Here is a 23,089-nt window from a genome sequence, read left to right as displayed (position 1 = left end):
TGTCACTGCTATGGAAGGTTATTTCACGGTGAGCCATATGTAAATGGAGGTAATCCTGAGAGACATGTGTCCTAAATTATGATCATGAAATAGAATGATAAGGATCCTAGACGCTTTCATCATTTCCTGAAACCATGGAAATCTAGACTTGCCACATATTCTAAACTTGCACAGGCTTTCTTGGATACATTTGTCTATATGACAGATCATGTGAAGCCTTGAATGGTTGGAACAGTCATCATCCATGATGTTATAATGACATAAGACTGTGTCATCATTTATTCTCCCTGACATTCCTGGCTGATGCCTGACATATAGACCATGTCATCATTGATTCTCTCTGACATTCCTGGCTGATGCCTGATATATAGACCATGTCATCATTGATTCTCTCTGACATTCCTGGCTGATGCCTGACCTATAGACCGTGTCATCATTGATTCTCTCTGACATTCCTGGCTGATGCCTGACATATAGACTGTGTCATCATTGATTCTCCCTGACATTCCTGGCTGATGCCTGACATATAGACTGTGTCATCATTGATTCTCCCTGACATTCCTGGCTGATGCCTGACCTATAGACTGTGTCATCATTGATTCTCTCTGACATTCCTGGCTGATGCCTGACATATAGACTGTGTCATCATTGATTCTCCCTGACATTCCTGGCTGATGCCTGACCTATAGACTGTGTCATCATTGATTCTCTCTGACATTCCTGGCAGATGCCTGACCTATAGACTGTGTCATCATTGATTCTCTCTGACATTCCAGGCTGATGCCTGACATACAGACTGTGTCATCATTGATTCTCCCTCACATTCCTGGCTGATGCCTGACCTATAGACTGTGTCATCATTGATTCTCTCTGACATTCCTGGCTGATGCCTGACATATAGACAGTGTCATCATTGATTTTCTGTGACATTCCTGGCTGATGCCTGACATATAGACAGTGTCATCATTGATTTTCTGTGACATTCCTGGCTGATGCCTGGTATAAGACTGTGTCATCATTGATTCTCTCTGACATTCCTGGCAGATGCCTGACATAAGATTCTATGGAGCTTATTTGGGATTACACTTTCTTAGTAAAGTACAAATTCTAGTAGTTGTTTGGTTGAGTCCCATCAGGGAGCGGGCTAGGTGGCTGACTTTGTAGGCTGGCGATTACGTGCCTTACTCTTAGGGCGCGGGTTCGTTTCCAAGTACTAGGATTTGTACTTTACTAAGAAAGTTTAATCATAATATGACATATGTTACATCTGACCACTTTCCAAAATGGCATTGTGTAATTGTAAGATGTATCATCTCACTGTCAACCTTTAGTTTTCTAAGTCTGCTCGAGTGATACAATTGCATTTTATAGTCTGTACTCCTCTGCATCAGCTATTATGTCATGAAAATTACCACAGTACATTTCTGTGCTTTTTGTTTGATTGTGTGCTAACTGCCCATTTTTAGCATAAATTTCCCATGATGTAAGCACTTTTTAAATGCCCATTTTGAAATTAGACTTGGCTGTATTATAAATGATAGTTGCTGTAAAAAATAATAACTTTTGTGCTGAAACTATTAAGGATGTAGCTATCAAGGAGTCTCACTGTCAATATAAAAACAAACAGGTAGGAGGGGTAGTCTCAAAAGCAAAACAAGGATGGGTGAAGCAGACAATGGTTGGGGTCGGGCTGGGGATAGAAATATCAGCTAAGGTGTGATAATCCCATAGGGGAATTAAAGTAGAGAAGTACACAGCATGTCCTAATATATATAACAATATCCAGTCCTCTCGATCTTCAGGTGGTCATGCCACCTACACTCATGTCCCATATTGGCCAAGTTCACAAAATGGCCACCATGTAATTTTCGCCTTTTGAGATGGGATGTAAATAAAGTTTGATTTCAAAATAGTGCCTCAAGTCCCTTACCTGATATTTTAAGTATTTACTGCACGTAAAGTAAAATATATGAGTAAACATGCTTTTCTGGATATCCTTGTACACATCCCACTGAATGCCCAGTGAGACCAGCTTGAGTTATTTCGACATATTCTATTTACAGTTGTGTAAATTTGAGGAATACAGAGACTATTTCTGACAGTACTTTAATCAGTTTTTCGATTCTACAATTTAACTGGGGTGTACTCTCAAATGAAGATGTGTTATCTTTTTACTTTGCAGTACCGTGAAGGAAGATTGGAATCTTCACAGCAATTAATTTTGGGCAACACCTACTGGCTAGAAATGACAGCTAATCGGCTGCTGCAACGTCAGTTGTGTCACACTTCAAATCTGTATGAGGCACAACAACTTGTCAAATTATTGGATCAAGAAAATATTGCTCTTGTCTTCAGTTTTGATGGTATGACACCCTTTGGTATTCATTTGTTGGAACAAATGTTTTTCTTTGTTAATTAGAACAGATAGAAGGTGAAGTGAATGCAAAGTATATGTTTTTGTGTGGTGCAACTTTCTGTTGGAATTAATCACTGCACTGTTTATAAACCATCTGTATAGAAAACCCATAATAAATAGAGTATTCATTGGTTCTTGCCTAGTGAAAGCTTTGTATCTTCTCATGGCCTGAAAAAATGGAAATATCAACTGTCAGGTTACTGTATGTTTTCCAAGAGAAGAAGCCTTATGCTCTCTATTTATTATTGTGTTTGGTACATTATTCAATGTAATTCAACTTGCACAAACAGTACAGAAGAATGCAACTTTATATGAGGTATAGCCATGTTTTCATTTGCGTGACAGTGCCTGACTACAGCCGTCTCCATAAGTTAGTGCGCATCCTGCATGCCAACCAGTTGGAGACAGTGGCTTTCCCAGTATTCCTGGAGCAGGAAGATGGCAGCCGTACAGAGTTGGAGAAGGCCATTACTCTGCTGATTGAGACGAAGGCATTTGGTGATGCGTACAAGTTCGCCCGCCTCTCTAACATGCCCTGCGATGATATCACCTTGAAGGAGGTAACATCCACTCATGGTCTCTTTATGGCAGATAAGACAATCCAGTGATTATGTATTGCTTTTCTCCAGTTTTTCTTGTTAAAATTATATAATGAATATGCTCTTGGTAAGGGCGGTAGTTTATGTCATAACCTCTCTGTACCGTTAGAAACACCCCAAAGGGTAAATGTATGGAATATCAAGTCTTGATTATCCTGGAAGACAGATGACATGAAAGGCAAAGTCACATTAAAACTATATGAGTGGATACCTGAAACACAGTTATGATACTAGAGGCGTCCGGGCACAGGCATTCAGGATCGAGTGCTCGCAGGCACTTACGGTTTTAGACATGCCACAGGTGTTTGTGAAAACAAACGTGCATGAGGAGAACAAAAATCAACTTCTAAAGTGAATAAGGTACAGTCAGCCTAAGTAATCTTAGTCTCAGTATTATTTGTTAAACTCCAACACTGAGTCTAAGAAACCAATACTGAGTCTAAGAAACCATAAAAGGAGGTTGTGTCAGGCAACTTAAGAGCAACCTATGACTGTCCAATCAAATGCAAGACAGACGAATGGATTTAACAGACAACAGCTACTGTTTAGGGTTTGCGGTGACTTACAAAATGTCCTTCAACAAACAAAAATATGCATAAAATATAGATATTTGACCTGCAGTATATACACTGTCACATGCTCGATGTGCATCACCCGGAAGCAATCATACGGAAAGTATTATTTGGGTACAGACCATTTCAAGGTAAAATTTCAAAGGTATATGCAAGTGTCCACTGTTGTGATTTGGTAAGCTGTGTTCTGATTGGTCAATCTCAAAGGTTACCTGATGCTACCTCCCAGTAGGGTTTGTTAGACTCAGTAGAGGAGTGTAACAAATAATACTTAGACTAAGTACACATGGACTGAAGATAAAGTTGTCTCCACTCAGCAACCCGACCAACTGAGAGCAAGAACAGACATATGAAGTGAACATGTTTTACTACAGATGTTAACGGAGAAAGAGATGTTGGAGAAGACTCTGGTGTGGAGGTCAAAGGTTGCCAGGGCCCGCTTCTGGAGGTCATGTGCGGACAAGTTCAGACTAAATCAGATCTCGCCATCTAGTGTCATGGATTTCTTCAAAGTAAGTGTTCCCTTGTACACATTTTAAATAGAAAGTACAAGTCCATGATCAGACTGAATATTTACTGAGTTCACTGAGACGTGAAACTGAGATAATTCAACCAATGTCTGTATGTCAGGGCTGCAAAAGCTTAAGCACAAGTGTCAATATATTTGTGTTTTACAGAAGCAGCGTACTGGCTGCTCCATTCATGCTCTGCAACACAATTCAGATTTGTTCATAATCTGAACCAGGTGCTCACAAAATACCAGTCAAATTGTTTTGCATTTTGATTTCCACTTATATGGAATTTGATCTTGAATGATTCGTGTAGGACACAATGAAGGTGAGCTTCAGAACCTCATGTTTCCAACATCCACATGCTGAAATGAAAGACGATGTTGCCTTTGTTTACAGCTGGAAGCAGAAGCAATTAGTAGCATGAGTGAGAAGGCCAGTATCCACCAGCTGTGTCTGGATCTGATGACAGGCAGTGAGGACACAGACAGCCTGTATGACCAGGTTCACAGGCAGATGTGGCACTGTCGCATACAAGCCAAGATTTCACAACAAAAGGTAATGTGTGCATACAGTGGCCCATAGGACTCACAATGACTCATAGGACTCAGAATGACCCATACAACTCACAATGACCCATAGGACTCACAATGGCTCATGGGACTCAGGTTGACCCTAGGACTCACAATGGCTCATGGGACTCAGGATGACCCTAGGACTTACAATGACCCATACAACTCACAATGACCCATAGGACTCACAATGGCTCATGGGACTCAGGTTGACCCTAGGACTCACAATGGCTCATGGGACTCAGGATGACCCTAGGACTTACAATGACCCATACAACTCACAATAACCCATATGACGCACAATGACCCATACAACTCACAGTGACCCTTAGGACTCACAATGATCCCTAGGACTCACAATGACCCATAGGACTCACAATGATCCATTCAACTTACAATGACCCATAGGACTCACAGTGCCTAGTTAATATTGAAGTGCATCATTGCGTGTTCCTCTGCCTGCCTTTACTTCAAATTGCCCTGCCTTTTCTATTGTTGACTAAAGCAATGTGGTGCAGGTCACAGTTCTCATTGTGATGATTATAGTGATACTTCAAGATGATTACTGTGAGAATGTTGACATGAATGAAAGTAATATGGCACTGCTTGTTAGAAGTTGGTGGGTTGTTTGTTATAGGGGGAGAGTGAGGAGGGTAGCGAGCCTGTGGAGGAGATCCTGTCTGTCATGGAGGCCACAGACAATGGGAAATCATCGGCAGATAAGACTGAGCTTCTTTGTCTGGGCAAGATGCCACCCAGTAGGAGACAGTCACAGGTCTTGCCAGAGGTACCGTAATGTATCATACAGCTTGGTGCAGCTTTACTTCCATCAACATGGACACACTCTACTTGTGATGCTCTATATCTGAATCACTTTAAGGGTCATATTTGATATATGCGCTTTCTTTTGACGTACTCTTTGTTCTAAAATGTTTTCAGTGCAGCAATATATATTCACTCACCTACTCACCCTGTGATGATTGATTGATCACTTCATAGAATGCCCTCAATAATAGTCCAGTTACAACATCAATAACGGTTTCAGGAAACACAAGCTCTTAACTCTCTGATCGGAGAGCTACTTGATGAGGGCAAGCTTCGTGAGAGTTGCCAGGTGACCAGCATTTTTCATCACTACAGTCAGGATCTGGCCATCATCCTAGTAAGTAGCCGTCTGTTTCTGTAGCATCCATATTCCTTGTATGTAGCCATATACTTGAAGTAGAATCTATTATCCTTGCAAACAGCCGTCTGTTTCTGTAGCATCCATATTCCTTGTATATAGCCACATATTTAAAGTAGCAGCTGTTATCCTTGCAAGCAGCCATCTGTTTCTGTAGCATCCATATTCCTTGTATATAGCCACATATTTAAGTAGCATCTAGCATCCTTGTAAGTAGCCATCTATTTCTGTAGCATCCATATTCCTTGTATATAGCCACATATTTAAGTAGCATCTATTATCCTTGCAAGCAGCCATCTATTTCTGTAGCATCCATATTCCTTGTATATAGCCACATATTTAAAGTAGCATCTATTATCCTTGTAAGTAGCCATCTATTTCTGTAGCATCCGTCATCCTTGTAAGCAGCCATATATTTAAGTAGCATCTATTATCCTTGCAAGCAGCCATCTATTTCTGTAGCATCCATATTCCTTGTATATAGCCACATATTTAAGTAGCATCTATTATCCTTGCAAGCAGCCATCTATTCAACTAGCCTGTGTCTTCCATGAAGGTAGCAATCTATTCAAGAAGCATCCATCATCTATGTAAATAACATTCCTTGTCTATGTTAATAGCTCCTTGTATTTGCAATGTGTTGTCATGCATTTCTGTTTTTATTCAAAGTTGCTAATATTTCTGTGTTTCAGACATGTATCCGACTCAGTAATGATGCTGTTACTCGAGAAACAATGGAACCTGAGATAAGGCGTCTTCTGACAATAGACAGAAGGTCAAGGTCAAGCTTGGGATCATTTTCTGGTTTCAGTCGTACATCAAGTTGTAAGTGCTGACTCCTTGCTGAAAGAAATATTTGTACTTTTTGTGGCTATGTAGCTCCGTTTACTGATAGTGGGATACTGGTAGCTTGGGTGAACTGCTTGTGGAAGGTACAAGGTTCAGGTGTTTTGATAATGAGAAGTGGATAGTTCAGATGTACTGATAGTGGGAGGTGGATAGTTCAGGTGTACTGATAGTGAGAGTTTGTAAGTTCAGGTGTACAGATAGAGTTTGATAGTTCAGGTGTATTGATAGTGAGAGTTTTATAGTTCAGGTGTACTGATAGTGAGAATTTGATAGTTCAGGTGTACTGATAATGAGAGTTTGATAATTCAGATGTACTGATAGTGAGAGTTTGATAGTTCAGGTGTACTGATAGTGGGAGTATGATAGTTCAGGTGTACTGATAGTGAGAGTTTGTAAGTTCAGGTGTACAGATAGAGTTTGATAGTTCAGGTGTATTGATGGTGAGAGTTTGATAGTTCAGGTGTACTGATAGTGGGAGGTGACTCCTGTACATTATGACTAATCAACTTTCTAAAAAGATTTAGTCTGTTTGTTTGTGTTGTATGATGGATCAGTTGTCACTGTACGTTATAAGCATTAATGTTTCTCTATATCCTGTAACTGATGCACTTTTGGTGAATCTTACTTCAGCTGTGAGTCTGGCAAGTACTTCTACATCCTGGGACTTTCTGCCCGTTGAGAAGGAAGATGCCATCGTTGTCATGGAGAAGCTTCTTGGGCACTGTAACCATGGACAACAGTGCTGCCTGAGGATAATCACCGCATTTAAAGTTGCATGTGTAAGTGTTAACCAGAAAACTCACATACATTAGTGTTGTGTTCATAGATAGGCTGTATCAAGCACGTGTCATGTTGTCAAAGGTTTACATTTCTAATTCTTTCTGTAGATAAGAGAACAGGGAGTATTAATTGTTCCAGAGTTTGTGTGAGTAGTTATTTCTTTAGCTTATGAGACAGAATCAAGGGAGGTGATTGGTCGTGGGTTTGAATATCTTGTTCTTCAGAAGTCAAAGACAGTATCAAGGTTTTTGAGAATTTGCTGTGAGTGCTTGAGATGTTTACAGGTGCTAGATGTGCCAGCAGTGTTTGTACTTGATGTGCTTACACATGCTTGAGGTGATAACAGATTCTTGATGTGTTTACAGGTGCTTGATGTGGAATATGCAGAAGTTGTTAGTAAAGAAGAGTTTTCTGTCCTGGATGAGCTACTGCGAACATCATATCCCCAACGGTTTAACCTTGCCAGGGACTATCTGAGCACTAGTTCTTTGTCAGATGAGCAGGTTACTAAGCTTGCTTACTTTATCAATGTTGCATATATACATGCATGCACGCACACACGCATGCACATTCATACATAGAGTGGCATACAGTTGGAAAAGATGTGAGACTGGAGCAAATTGTTTTCAAAGTGAGACAGGTTTATGTTTGGAGTTTTGAGACTAATTTCTGAATATATTGTTATGGAAGCATTTCAGTTTTCTTGAAAGATATCTAGCAATATTCCTAAAATCATTGAAGCCAAAAGTGCACCGAATACAAAATTTGTGAGTTTTTGAGATGTGATAAATGTTTCCTGTTTGCTTCTTGTGTCACAGGTTGCTAGCTTCCTGTCTGTGTCCATCATCAAGGCTCTCAAGGTCAGCATGGGAGGACAGTCGGGTCAAGGTCAGTGGATACAGCAATTACATTAATGACCCTCAAAACTTGATTTAAGGGACAGAAAGTCAGAATAAAAAAAAATATATCTGCCAAGATAATGTCTCATTTTTTATGAGAGATATATTTTGTTTATCTCTTCTCCAAATTGTCCATGTTTTCTAATTTTAATTTGGTTGTATCTGGAAGGTCTAGTATGTCATAACATGAGCATAGCTGATATGAAGACCTCTTGCCCTTAACCCCTTATGTCACGTACTCATAAAGCTGTGTGACATGGTATGTGGGTATGAAGGCCAGTTTGACTCCCCAACACCTCATGTCCTGTATTCTTGTAGGGATGAGAGCGTCCAGCCCTCGAGACATGATGTTCAACCCTGTTGAGAAGATTTCCATGTTTGACCAGTTCATTAAGCTGTGTAAGGAGCCATCCCGCCTGGGGGAGAACCTACTGGAGGCCTCCTTAGCCTTGGGCGACTGCTCCGATGACCTGCCCTCAAATGGCCAGAGTAAGACAAATATTCCTGCAACAAGAATGCTCAGCTATGAGGCTCTTGTCATTGTGCTGTTTGTAGATTTAGGGGTCCCCAGATCCGGTGATTGATGATAATACAACAGATATCAGAATAACATATAACTAGTATTTTCAAACAGTGTATGTGCACTACTAAAATGTACAGTTTGATCCCCTCATTGCCACCATGTTAGGTCAATTATTTGGCTGTGATCTGTGATGATCATTATTTGAGCCAATCCCTGAAAATTCCATTATGGCCATTTGTGCTTGTGACTAGGTATAGTTGCCATGGGAACGAGTTATCTAAAACTTTTATGGCAAGGTTTGGCCTCTAGTCCACACGTGTTTTGAATAGGAAATGAGTAAAGTCTCCCATATAGGACTTACAGTTCCACCAACTTGGGCCATGCTAGATATATATATGCTAGGATTAGCTGGTATGTTTTAGAACTGCCAACATGACCAATGCTGGATCATAGATTCTTCGACTGACCTCCATGTCTTTCTTGTAGCCTTGGCGATACACACAGAGCTTATGATCATGGCACATGACTGTCACACTGCAGCCTGCAACATGGAGGGCATCTCACACGTGCTGCGAGCTGCACGCATCTGTACCGACAGTCTCACCCATGCCGAGGAGTTTTCCCTCATGGTAATATATAACACAACAATTCAGCGCCTCCTTTCACAAAGCACCAAGGTGATTGTAAGACACTATGGCAACCTTAGTGCGGTGTTAAAGCATAGGAGTTTAGGTTAACCTTAGTAAAGGTTGCGTCATGAAAGGACCCCAGCTTTTCCTCTGTGGAACCGGTCATAACCAGACTGTCCCAACACCAGGGCCTGGATTTAGGTTCGAAAATCTGGGGCCTGGACACTGAGAAGTGATATATCTTTTAATGTTAACTACATTTACTTGTCTTCATCTTGTGCTTTGATCTCACTAATCCAGACAGGACTGATTGGGAGTAAACTTCCGGTCCTCTGAAATCTGATTCAGATTGTGAAGTAATCGTTCAGCTGTAAACTTAAATTAATGTCTATATGCTGTTGGTTCAATGTTTGAATCTTTCTGACACGGATGTTGTGTGTGGATGGTAAATCATGATGTTGCACTCCTCACCTCTGGTACATCATGGCCGTAACATCCTGTGGTATACAACTCCAACATATGTCAGTGGCGAAGAGGATGTCTGGCTATAAAACCTAGGAGATAAGGGTTACTACACTTCTTGTCTGATCAAGTGTGGCAGATGTCACTGTTTAGATGCAACTTGCTTCAGATTCGGCTGCTGACTGGAGTGGGCCGGTTCAATGAGATGACATATATCTTTGATGCCTTGAAACTCCACCACAAGTTTGAACTACTGCTGGGAAAGGGGATGGAGAGGGTATGTAGACACTACTGAATGTCTCACCATGGATTCTGTATTTGTACGTTTCACTGATTTAGCTGTCAACAATGTGAGGATCTCAGAGAACTTTCCTGATGTGAATACGGGTCAATCAATCAATCAATCAATCAATCAATCAATCAATCAATCAATCAATCAGAAGTTGCAGCTGTTATTTTGCTAGAATACTACTAAGTACAGGCAGTAATACTGAAATCTACTGAAAATAATGCCAAGACATAGGTTAAGGCCAGTAGACACTTTTCTGTCATAGCTTGATTATGGATAATGCAACTACAGTGACAGAGAGCACTTCTGTAACAGAAACTCATTTTCCCTGTCCACTGAGCATGCTGTGTTGGTGTTCACTGATATTGTGTGTGAAGACGTTATGTAGACGTTTATGAAAGAGTTTGTGTTCCTGTTGCCAGGGTGACAACTTCAAGACAGCGGTATTGGACTACCTGAAACGCTTCCACCCTGAAGACAAGGACAGCTACACAATGGTGGCTCACAAGTTCATGATGCATCGGGAGATTGCACAAATGCTGGAGGAGTATGGCTGCCGGAACCTGAAGGCCCTCAAGGACAAACCGTTAGGTAACAAGAGTAGATGGACGCAGTTGATAATGTCACAGTGGTAGAGTCACCTATTACTGTAATTGACTAAAGTCGGTTTTTTCACTGAAACAATTTTAAATTTGAAATCCCGTTATTTAAAATATTGAATCATGTCATAAATCATTGTAAGGAAAAGTAATGGCCACACAGCACTTTTATGAAGTGCACAATGTCGTCCAGGGCCCCATTTTGTCACTAATGTGACCATATCTCCTATACAATTGTTATACATATTTCAGATGTATGTCATATTGGCCTATGGCCTCTGCCTGAAGATGCCTTAGATCATCATAGTGCTAAGATCGTTTTGTGGGACATGATCCTGGTCAATTACAACCTTAACTAAACCTGCTGCTTACCAAGGGAGATAACTCAGTTTTGTGGGCCATGATCCTGGTCAACTACAACCTTAACTAAACCTGCTGCTTACCATGGGAGATAACTCAGTTTTGTGGGCCATGATCCTGGTCAATTACAACCTTAACTAAACCTGCTGCTTACCAAGGGAGATAACTCAGTTTTGTGGGACATGATCCTGGTCAATTACAATCTTAACTAAACCTGCTGCTTACCATGGGAGATAACTCAGTTTTGTGGGCCATGATCCTGGTCAATTACAACCTTAACTAAACCTGCTGCTTACCAAGGGAGATAACTCAGTTTTGTGGGACATGATCCTGGTCAATTACAATCTTAACTACAGTCCGTTTGATTCCATTTGAGACCGATGAATTGCTCACTAACACAAACTCTAATAATTGCAACTACACCAAATTTTGCACAGCCACATGAAATCGACAGACCGACTCTGATGATGTGTCTCATAATTTGGGACACCCGAATAAGAAAGTTGTTTAACAAACGATCATCATGTTCTTGTCACTTTTCGCTGTTTTGTATAAAGGGGGCCTCTTGCTTGTAAAACAGCCAGGTGGGCAAGGTGCACATGTGAAATTGACACGTGTGATTTGCTCGGCAAACCAGACATTCATGATTGCGGTACCTGAAACAATGAGATTATCACATGACGCTAAGTCAATTTTTTTTCAAAGTATTTAACTTTTTTAAAAACGAAGGTGAAAGGGGTAGGCCTCAATTTGCTTTGGCTAAGTATCGTTTACAAACTGCATGTGCTGTTGGGATGACGGAAGGAAAGTTAAAAACTATCTTGAAAAACTGTACCGATTCAACCTGCACGGACACAACTGAGGTTGCAAGAGTCCGGGATTCCTACGTGGCTGCTCCCTGGTCCTCAAGGCAAAATCTAAAGACATCCGAGACTATCATACCGAAACCTTGTAAGGTCCCCCCATGTTAAAGAATGGGAGTTAGGTTAACCTTAGTAAGGTTTGTGTCACAAAAGGAGCCCCTGGTTAATTAAATACTTAAAGGTCACATGCAATATAAAACAGAACTTTGCAGATTCTGATACCCTTTGGTATGCACTTACCGAAACCTATCAAAAATGCCAATTCAGCCTATAAAGTTGGAAAAAAACCGCGATGAAAAAAAGCCTGCAAAATCAGATTTCAAACGACTCTCTAATTTTTCCCCAGTGCTGGGGAAAAAGTGGTTTCAACAGCTGTGCTGTACTGCGCTCCTAACGCATGCACAGTAAACAGTTTTGTAGAGTTTGACACAGTATGCCTGCCAGGAGTATGAGGTTGTTAGCAGTAGTCTAATCATGGTTGTGTACACAAACAAGTAAATAATCTACTTGTTACCTAAAAATGCATGTTGATTGTGATAAAGCAGCTTCTGTCACAGAGAAAACTCAATGTCTGGTTTATTGACACCTACATATCAGCCTGCCTGTCTGCTACATGGCAATATGCATTGCACAACTACAGTCATTGAACACATCCAATTTGAAATTAATGCCTATCAGGCTTATATGCCATAAACAAAGGGTCAGCTAAGCATATCAGCAAATGAACCAGTGGCCAATGATAAGGCTTTGTTACACTTCAGTGCACACCCACCAGCTCTGATTGGGTTCAGTACTGTGGCTTCTTTGTTGCGAAGAAGGTAAACCCAAGTACAAAATATTGCACTTTTGATTTGCGATTATACGCTTATAATTTGGCATATATGTTTTTTCTTAATCAGCAATGCAGTTTGTATATCATGAATAAGTGATAACTGTGTTTTAAGTATGTTTGATTTTTTGGTTGCATTATAATGACCTTCAGGTTACACCACACCAGATATTTTCCCTTAGACTTCTATAGTAACCCTATATTAGTTTAACAAATACCCAGGCTATCAGCAGCCATTCCATGTACATAGGGGTACAGTCTGACCTTTAACCTACAATAAGACACAAATTCTGTCCAGCTTGTATGGTAATTTTTCCAATCACAGGAAGTGAAACACATCAACCCTCCATTCCGCACTAAATGTCACCTACTTGAAAATATCTGTGCACACATAAGCATTAGTCATGGTGATAAAAATAACAGCACTAAATACTTAAAATTGGGATCAGTTTTAATTTCTGGATGGATGTGCTTCTAAAACAAATAAACATCTTACACTATTTCATCCAATCACAGCTGTCACAGGCCTCTGTCCATTTGAGTTGTTTCCATACAGTTCTCCAACAAGCAGTGGAACAATGAGCTTGAAGCATTTGATGCCATGGTAGACGTGAAGAATGTATAAGGAAGCTTGGTATCTGATGTATCAACATGATTTGTAAACGTTTTATGTCTTTTTGACATTTGTTTAGTTTTTGTGTTGACAGCTACTCTGTTTCCTTTTATATCTGACAGAAAACAATCGGGATGTTCAGGACAACCTGAAGAGAAGTGCCCAGTACTTCTCTGATGCTGCTGAGAGCTATGTAAAGGTACTTGATGCTGTGTGTAGTATTCTGGAAGCTATTGGGGCCAGCTGTCGCCATAATGTAATATTCATCCATGCACCACTACAGGCATAGTCTCAAGGAGATCTCAGCAATGCCGATTTCCCAGCTGTGTTTGAAACAGTATGATGCTCAACCAAGGATGTTAATGAAACCTATCTATTTATCTATTTGTGGGGTTCAAAGCACTGACTTTCAGTGTTTGAATTTCTACATTCTGCATAACTTCATGGTAATAATATAGGATGCTGTTTTACACACACAAATAATCGGAACTGTGTGAAGTATGTGTAATGGAAGTTTTCTGTGTAATCTCTATGGAGCTAACATTTGCTGTTGCTTGTAGGACAGCTGCCTACGTCATGCACATCAGTGTCTGCGGCAAGCGCGTCTACTGGAGCTGCAACTTCAGCACCTTTCTTCAGGGGTCCAAGTAGTCAACCTCTCCCCAGAGGGTGTTACAGCTCTCATCTCACAACACCCCAAGTTTGTCGAGGTTTGATCAGTGTTTTGTACAGTATGATAAGAACATCAGTTGAATGTTTTCTAACGTTGTTATTATGCACATTTCTGTCCAGTGAGTATCCTCTTTGTGTTTGATACACTCATGGAAACCAATAAGGTGAAAGTAGAAGTGTTCCTACATTCTTTTCCAGGTTTCATTGCAAGGTATATATTGCGTTGTGTGGGAAATTCTGGAAATTAATAAAGAAACCTGTACTTTCATGTGTTCCCTTAATCGTTTCCATGAATATATATATATATATATGTGTGTGTGTGTATGTTTCAGATGAGGTTCACTGACCTCACATCATCCCTGAGCTGATATGGTGTGGTTGGAATATTGCCAGATGTTTTATTAATCCAAACTCACCCATTCATCCAAACTCGTAATTTTCAGTCCCTGATTGTCAGCGAGGCTTATGGGAAACGTGCCAACTGGTCTGAAGCCATCTATTACAATGTAATCCTGAATGGTGACTTCCGCTACCTCCAGGATCTGAGATCACACATACGCTTGAAAGCTGCCATGATCCAGGAGGCCATCACCAGGTACATCACATATCACCTTTCATGTACTCATACCGTAGTCATGGTACTTGGATCAAGCTGTGACATGTGATCCATTGAGCAGACCTCAGAGAACTTATGTTGATGACCCCTGTTTAAGGTGAAGGTCACCAGAAGTGTAGATTACTTCATGAAAAATCAAAGTCTTTTCAAACTCTTCCAACAATCTCAAAGTGACTATTGTCATATGCCCTGGATTCAATAAATGTCAAGCTGAAGGGGAAATCTTTATGGAAGTCAGCTTTTGTAATGTGATGAACAGGACATCATGGAGTGTATTTTTACACAAAATAAAGAGACCCCAAAACATCCCCAAACCAACCCCTCCCCCCATCATAAGCTAATGAACAGTGATGATGTAGTAAGAATTCAGTTTCATGAAAGATATAATTTGTCTGAGAACATTTGGTATTAATACAATCAGATTTTCGTGCGTGCAATTTAATGACTGACTTGAGGGCATCAACATTTGGGTGACATTTTTAAACAGAATAGTTGATGTGTCCTTCAGATTAGGTAGTGTCTTCTACAACACAGGTAATGTGGAGTAAAGGTACGTTGTGTGTATGACAGACTATGTAATGTAAACTCTACTGTACACTGTAGACAAATCTGCAGAACTGTGCATTACAGCTAGCAGGCAACAAGATCTGTGACTAAACCTGCAGGTAAGATAATGATGTGTGTATTTTCAGGTTCCAGCAGTCTGTGAACAGTGCCCCTCAACAACAACACTTGAACAACATCAAGAAGCTGCTGCCTTTCTGCAAGGATGTACGCATGCAGTACAACATAGCGAAAGATCTGCAGCTGAATGATGTTGTTACCTCCATGCTAAAGAATGACACTTGGAATTACCTGACAGACATTGTCGCCATGTCTTAGGGCTGTGAACATGTGTTGCCTCTGTCTCACTGTCTTGTCATTACTGTGCAGTGAGTGCTGCAAGCTCCAGAGGTGGTAATGTCAAAGCACAATGAAGTGGAGCAGGCAGAAATGTGAGACATTCATTGGTCCTTTTACTTGTTGTGTTACAGTATTATCATGTGATATAGCTACTGATTTCACTGGGATGTATGTAATGAACATGATAATGTGTGTAAGTTGATTGTGTGAGACTCAAAACCCAAGGTGCATGTTCAGACCACAACAACATTATTACTTCGGTCAGTGTGCAGTTGATTTTCATTCTCATGTTTCCTTGGAAGTAGAGGACTCAAGGTGCTTTGTCAAGCTCAAGAAGGTTAACAGTTCATTTGTACAGATGTGGTGTTGAAGATATATACAGTCTTTGAAGATTTGATATGTGGTGTATGTACCATATGTACAGATGTGATATGGAAAATATGTACATTTGTACAGATGTAATAAGGGATGTTTATACCATGTTGATACGTATTACGTGTTTTGCAAGTAAGATAGCTATTATGAAACTAGTCAACCTCTCTTTCACTTTCCATGTGCAATAGGCCAATGTCATTATTGATAAAAACTTAAATCTGATGATGTTTGCATTGTGTTACCTCCGTTCCAAGCATAACTACACTTTTACTCACTAATTATGTCATCCTCAAGTTCAAGTGAGTGAAGCATCATGATGATTCATTGTAAATAAGAGACAATTGGGACTGATATGTAAATACACAGTAATTAATCAACCTTGTCTTTCATTCATACACAGAACAAAATACACACACATTTGTATTCATAGAATGTAATTCCTAAGTGATGGTTACCTGGACATACAGAAATATATCTTACCTAAGATGTAATGTTAAGCTTGTTTATATTGGGATGTACAAATCTACATGTCTCAGTGGCCTCCCTATTGTATATGTCCAGAAGTGCTATAATCTTCATTTCCGCTCCATGTTTTCTCAACTGCACTATGATGACTAACCCATTTTTTCAAAATAAACTGTTTATTTTTTTAAATGAACGAGTCATTTATTTTCACTGTTCAATACAACAGTAACATGTCTGAGTGGTTTGAATTAATTGATTGATTCATCATGATTCAGACATGACAGCGTGACAGATGTCATCCAGGTCATCTTACCAAACAAACATCTTACCAAGATACCTGCATGGCCACATCTCATTCACATACCACCACAACAACAAACATCTCACCACGATACACCCATAGCAACATCTCATCCAGGTACCCACACAACAACATATCATCCAAGTACCCACATAACAACAAACATCTCACCACGATACACCCACAGCAACATCTCATCCAGGTACCACCACAACAACAAACATCTTACCACGATACACCCATAGCAACATCTCATCCAGGTACCCACACAACAACAAACATCTCACCACGATACACCCATAGCAACATCTCATCCAGGTACCACCACAACAACAAACATCTCACCACGATACCCCCATAGCAACATCTCATCCAGACCCATGGGGAATAGGCCTTCAGCAAGCCATGCTTCCCATAAAAGGCGACTGTGGTTGTTGTGAGAGGCAGCTAAAGATTTCGGGTGGTCAGACTTGCTCACTTGGTTGACACATGTCCCAGTGGCGCAGATTGTTGCTCATGCTGTTGATCACTGGATGGTCTGATCCAGACTCTATTATTTACAGACCGCTGCCATTTAGCTGGAATATTGCTGAGTGGACATGAGACTCATCTCACTCACTCACTCATATCTCATCCAGGTACCCAAACAACAACAAACATCTTACCACGTTACCCCCATAGCAACATCTCATCCAGGTACCCTCATAGCAACATCTCATCCAGGTACCCTCATAGCAACAACGAATCCAGGTACCCACATAGCAACATCTCATCCTGGTACCCACATAGCAACATCTCATCCAGGTACCAACATAGCAACATCTCATCCAGGTACCAACATAGCAACATCTCATCCAGGTAGCAACAAAGCAACATCTCATCCGGTTACCCACATAACAACATCTCATCCAGGTACCCACACAGCAACATCTCATCCAGGTACCAACATAGCAACATCTCATCCAGGTACCCACATAGCAACATCTCATCCAGGTACCAACACAGCAACATCTCATCCAGGTACCAACATAGCAACATCTCATCCAGGTACCCACATAGCAACATCTCATCCGGGTACTCACATAACAACATCTCATCCAGGTACCCACATAGCAACATCTCATCCAGGTACCCACATAGCAACATCTCATCCAGGTACCAACATAGCAACATCTCATCCAGGTGGCAACATAGCAACATCTCATCCAGGAGCAACATCTCATCCAGGTACCAACATAGCAACATCTCATCCAGGTACCAACATAGCAACATCTCATCCAGGTGGCAACATAGCAACATCTCATCTGGGTACCCACATAGCAACATCTCATCCAGGTACCCACATAGCAACATCTCATCCAGGTACCAACATCGCAACATCTCATCCAGGTACCAACATAGCAACATCTCATCCAGGTACCCACATAGCAACATCTCATCCAGGTACCCACATAGCAACATCTCATCCAGGTAGCAACATAGCAACATCTCATTCAGGTACCAACATAGCAACATCTCATCCAGGTACCAACATAGCAACATCTCATCCAGGTACCAACATAGCAACATCTCATCCAGGAGCAACATCTCATCCAGGTACCCACATAACAACATCTCATCCAGGTACCCACATAGCAACATCTCATCCAGGAGCAACATCTCATCCAGGTGGCAACATAGCAACATCTCATCCAGGTACCCACATAACAACATCTCATCCAGGTAGCAACATAGCAACATTAGCAACATCTCATCCAGGTAGCAACATAGCAACATCTCATCCAGGTAGCAACATAGCAACATCTCATCCGGGTACCCACATAACAACATCTCATCCAGGTACCCACATAGCAACATCTCATCCAGGTACCCACATAGCAACATCTCATCCAGGAGCAACATCTCATCCAGGTGGCAACATAGCAACATCTCATCCAGGTACCCACATAACAACATCTCATCCAGGTAGCAACATAGCAACATTAGCAACATCTCATCCAGGTACCAACATAGCAACATCTCATCCAGGTACCCACATAGCAACATCTCATCCAGGTGCCAACATAGCAACATCTCATCCAGGAGCAACATCTCATCCAGGTACCCACATAGCAACATCTCATCCAGGTACCCACATAGCAACATCTCATCCAGGAGCAACATCTCATCCAGGTGGCAACATAGCAACATCTCATCCAGGTACCCACATAACAACATCTCATCCAGGTAGCAACATAGCAACATTAGCAACATCTCATCCAGGTACCAACATAGCAACATCTCATCCAGGTAGCAACATAGCAACATCTCATCCGGGTACCCACATAACAACATCTCATCCAGGTACCCACATAGCAACATCTCATCCAGGTACCCACATAGCAACATCTCATCCAGGTACCAACATAGCAACATCTCATCCAGGAGCAACATCTCATCCAGGTGGCAACATAGCAACATCTCATCCAGGTAGCAACATAGCAACATTAGCAACATCTCATCCAGGTACCAACATAGCAACATCTCATCCAGGTAGCAACATCTCATCCGGGTACCGACATAACAACATCTCATCCAGGTACCCACATAGCAACATCTCATCCAGGTACCCACATAGCAACATCTCATCCAGGTACCAACATAGCAACATCTCATCCAGGAGCAACATCTCATCCAGGTGGCAACATAGCAACATCTCATCCAGGTACCCACATAGCAACATCTCATCCAGGTACCAACATAGCAACATCTCATCCAGGTACTAACATAGCAACATCTCATCCAGGTACCAACATAGCAACATCTCATCCAGGAGCAACATAGCAACATCTCATCCGGGTACCCACATAGCAACATCTCATCCAGGAGCAACATAGCAACATCTCATCCGGGTACCCACATAACAACATCTCATCCAGGTACCCACATAACAACATCTCATCCAGGTACCCACATAACAACATCTCATCCAGGTACCCACATAGCAACATCTCATCCAGGTACCAACATAGCAACATCTCATCCAGGTAGCAACATAGCAACATCTCATCCGGGTACCCACATAGCAACATCTCATCCAGGTAGCAACATAGCAACATCTCATCCGGGTACCCACATAACAACATCTCATCCAGGTACCCACATAACAACATCTCATCCAGGTACCCACATAGCAACATCTCATCCAGGTACCAACATAGGAACATCTCATCCAGGTACCAACATAGCAACATCTCATCCAGGTACCAACATAGCAACATCTCATCCAGGAGCAACATCTCATCCAGGTACCAACATAGCAACATCTCATCCAGGTACCAACATAGCAACATCTCATCAGGGTACCCACATAGCAACATCTCATCCGGGTACCCACATAGCAACATCTCATCCAGGAGCAACATAGCAACATCTCATCTGGGTACCCACATAGCAACATCTCATCCAGGTACCCACATAGCAACATCCCATCCAGGTACCAACATAGCAACATCTCATCCAGGTACCCACATAGCAACATCTCATCCAGGTACCCACATAGCAACATCTCATCCAGGTAGCAACATAGCAACATCTCATTCAGGTACCAACATAGCAACATCTCATCCAGGTACCAACATAGTAACATCTCATCCAGGTACCAGCATAGCAACATCTCATCCAGGAGCAACATCTCATCCAGGTACCCACATAGCAACATCTCATCCAGGTACCCACATAGCAACATCTCATCCAGGAGCAACATCTCATCCAGGTGGCAACATAGCAACATCTCATCCAGGTACCCACATAACAACATCTCATCCAGGTAGCAACATAGCAACATTAGCAACATCTCATCCAGGTACCAACATAGCAACATCTCATCCAGGTAGCAACATAGCAACATCTCATCCGGGTACCCACATAACAACATCTCATCCAGGTACCCACATAGCAACATCTCATCCAGGTACCCACATAGCAACATCTCATCCAGGTACCAACATAGCAACATCCCATCCAGGAGCAACATCTCATCCAGGTGGCAACATAGCAACATCTCATCCAGGTACCCACATAACAACATCTCATCCAGGTACCAACATAGCAACATTAGCAACATCTCATCCAGGTACCAACATACCAACATCTCATCCAGGTACCCACATAGCAACATCTGATCCAGGTACCAACATAGCAACATCTCATCCAGGAGCAACATCTCATCCAGGTACCCACATAGCAACATCTCATCCAGGTACCCACATAGCAACATCTCATCCAGGAGCAACATCTCATCCAGGTACCCACATAACAACATCTCATCCAGGTACCAACATAGCAACATTAGCAACATCTCATCCAGGTACCAACATAGCAACATCTCATCCAGGTGCCAACATAGCAACATCTCATTCAGGTACCAACATAGCAACATCTCATCCAGGTACCCACATAGCAACATCTCATCCAGGTACCAACATAGCAACATCTCATCCAGGAGCAACATCTCATCCAGGTACCCACATAGCAACATCTCATCCAGGTACCCACATAGCAACATCTCATCCAGGAGCAACATCTCATCCAGGTGGCAACATAGCAACATCTCATCCAGGTACCCACATAACAACATCTCATCCAGGTAGCAACATAGCAACATTAGCAACATCTCATCCAGGTACCAACATAGCAACATCTCATCCAGGTACCAACATAGCAACATCTCATCCGGGTACCCACATAACAACATCTCATCCAGGTACCCACATAGCAACATCTCATCCAGGTACCCACATAGCAACATCTCATCCAGGTACCAACATAGCAACATCTCATCCAGGAGCAACATCTCATCCAGGTGGCAACATAGCAACATCTCATCCAGGTACCCACATAACAACATCTCATCCAGGTACCAACATAGCAACATTAGCAACATCTCATCCAGGTACCAACATAGCAACATCTCATCCAGGTACCCACATAACAACATCTCATCCAGGTACCCACATAGCAACATCTCATCCAGGTACCCACATAGCAACATCTCATCCAGGTACCAACATAGCAACATCTCATCCAGGAGCAACATCTCATCCAGGTGGCAACATAGCAACATCTCATCCAGGTAGCAACATAGCTACAGTAGCAACATCTCATCCAGGTACCAACATAGCAACATCTCATCCAGGAGCAACATCTCATCCAGGTGGCAACATAGCAACATCTCATCCAGGTACCCACATAGCAACATCTCATCCAGGTACCAACATAGCAACATCTCATCCAGGTACCAACATAGCAACATCTCATCCAGGAGCAACATCTCATCCAGGAGCAACATCTCATCCAGGCACCATCATAGCAACATCTCATCCAGGTACCAACATAGCAACATCTCATCCAGGACCAACATCTCATCCAGGTACCAACATAGCAACATCTCATCCAGGAGCAACATCTCATCCAGGTACCCACATAGCAACATCTCATCCAGGAGCAACAACACATCCAGGTACCAACATAGCAACATCTCATCCAGGTACCAACATAGCAACATCTCATCCAGGAGCAACATCTCATCCAGGTACCAACATAGGAACATCTCATCCAGGTGGCAACATAGCAACATCTCATCCAGGTACCCACATAGCAACATCTCATCCAGGAGCAACAACTCATCCAGGCACCAACATAGCAACATCTCATCCAGGTACCAACATAGCAACATCTCATCCAGGTACCAACATAGCAACATCTCATCCAGGCACCAACATAGCAACATCTCATCCAGGTACCAACATAGCAGGTACCCACATAGCAACATCTCATCCAGGTACCAACATTGCAACATCTCATCCAGGTACCAACATAGCAACATCTCATTCAGGTACCAGCATAGCAACATCTCACCCGGGTACCAAGATAACAGCATCTCATCCAGGTAGCAACATAGCAACATCTCATCTGGGTACCAAGATCACAGCATCGCTGGCATGTTCTACATGGCAACAACAGCTATATCTCTCTTTGGTGAAATAACAAATCAGTATATGTAACTGAGTCTGGACCAGACAATCCAGTGATCAATGCCATAAGCATCGGCACCATTGGGAATGGATGATATATGTGTCCACTATGTCACGAGCCTAACTCGCGATCCCGTTAGTCGCTTCTTGCGATATGCATGGGTTACTGAAGATCAGTTCTAGCCTGGACCTTCAGC

At 41.8% G+C, this 23,089-nt stretch overlaps 1 protein-coding gene across 1 annotated transcript in view; it reads left to right on the top strand.

Annotated features, from left to right (window-relative positions):
* LOC137277354 (spatacsin-like) overlaps window positions 1–16,766 on the top strand; it is a 54,414-nt gene extending 37,648 nt beyond the window's left edge. Inside the window, exons 26-43 of the mRNA XM_067809047.1 lie at window positions 2,183–2,363; window positions 2,762–2,976; window positions 3,962–4,099; window positions 4,496–4,654; window positions 5,306–5,455; window positions 5,714–5,830; window positions 6,544–6,676; window positions 7,331–7,479; window positions 7,846–7,983; window positions 8,299–8,368; window positions 8,698–8,868; window positions 9,389–9,531; window positions 10,163–10,270; window positions 10,705–10,873; window positions 13,669–13,745; window positions 14,107–14,256; window positions 14,662–14,813; window positions 15,527–16,766. Coding sequence (XP_067665148.1) covers window positions 2,183–2,363; window positions 2,762–2,976; window positions 3,962–4,099; window positions 4,496–4,654; window positions 5,306–5,455; window positions 5,714–5,830; window positions 6,544–6,676; window positions 7,331–7,479; window positions 7,846–7,983; window positions 8,299–8,368; window positions 8,698–8,868; window positions 9,389–9,531; window positions 10,163–10,270; window positions 10,705–10,873; window positions 13,669–13,745; window positions 14,107–14,256; window positions 14,662–14,813; window positions 15,527–15,716 — 2,610 coding nt within the window. The 3' untranslated portion in view covers window positions 15,717–16,766. The remainder of the gene's footprint in view (window positions 1–2,182; window positions 2,364–2,761; window positions 2,977–3,961; window positions 4,100–4,495; window positions 4,655–5,305; window positions 5,456–5,713; window positions 5,831–6,543; window positions 6,677–7,330; window positions 7,480–7,845; window positions 7,984–8,298; window positions 8,369–8,697; window positions 8,869–9,388; window positions 9,532–10,162; window positions 10,271–10,704; window positions 10,874–13,668; window positions 13,746–14,106; window positions 14,257–14,661; window positions 14,814–15,526) is intronic.
* Window positions 16,767–23,089: the final 6,323 nt, after the last annotated feature.

This window comes from Haliotis asinina, chromosome 3 (genome assembly GCF_037392515.1).
Source record: "Haliotis asinina isolate JCU_RB_2024 chromosome 3, JCU_Hal_asi_v2, whole genome shotgun sequence".
Classification (NCBI taxonomy): Eukaryota; Metazoa; Mollusca; class Gastropoda; order Lepetellida; family Haliotidae; genus Haliotis; species Haliotis asinina.
This window is presented reverse-complemented; position numbering and strand designations above follow the sequence as displayed.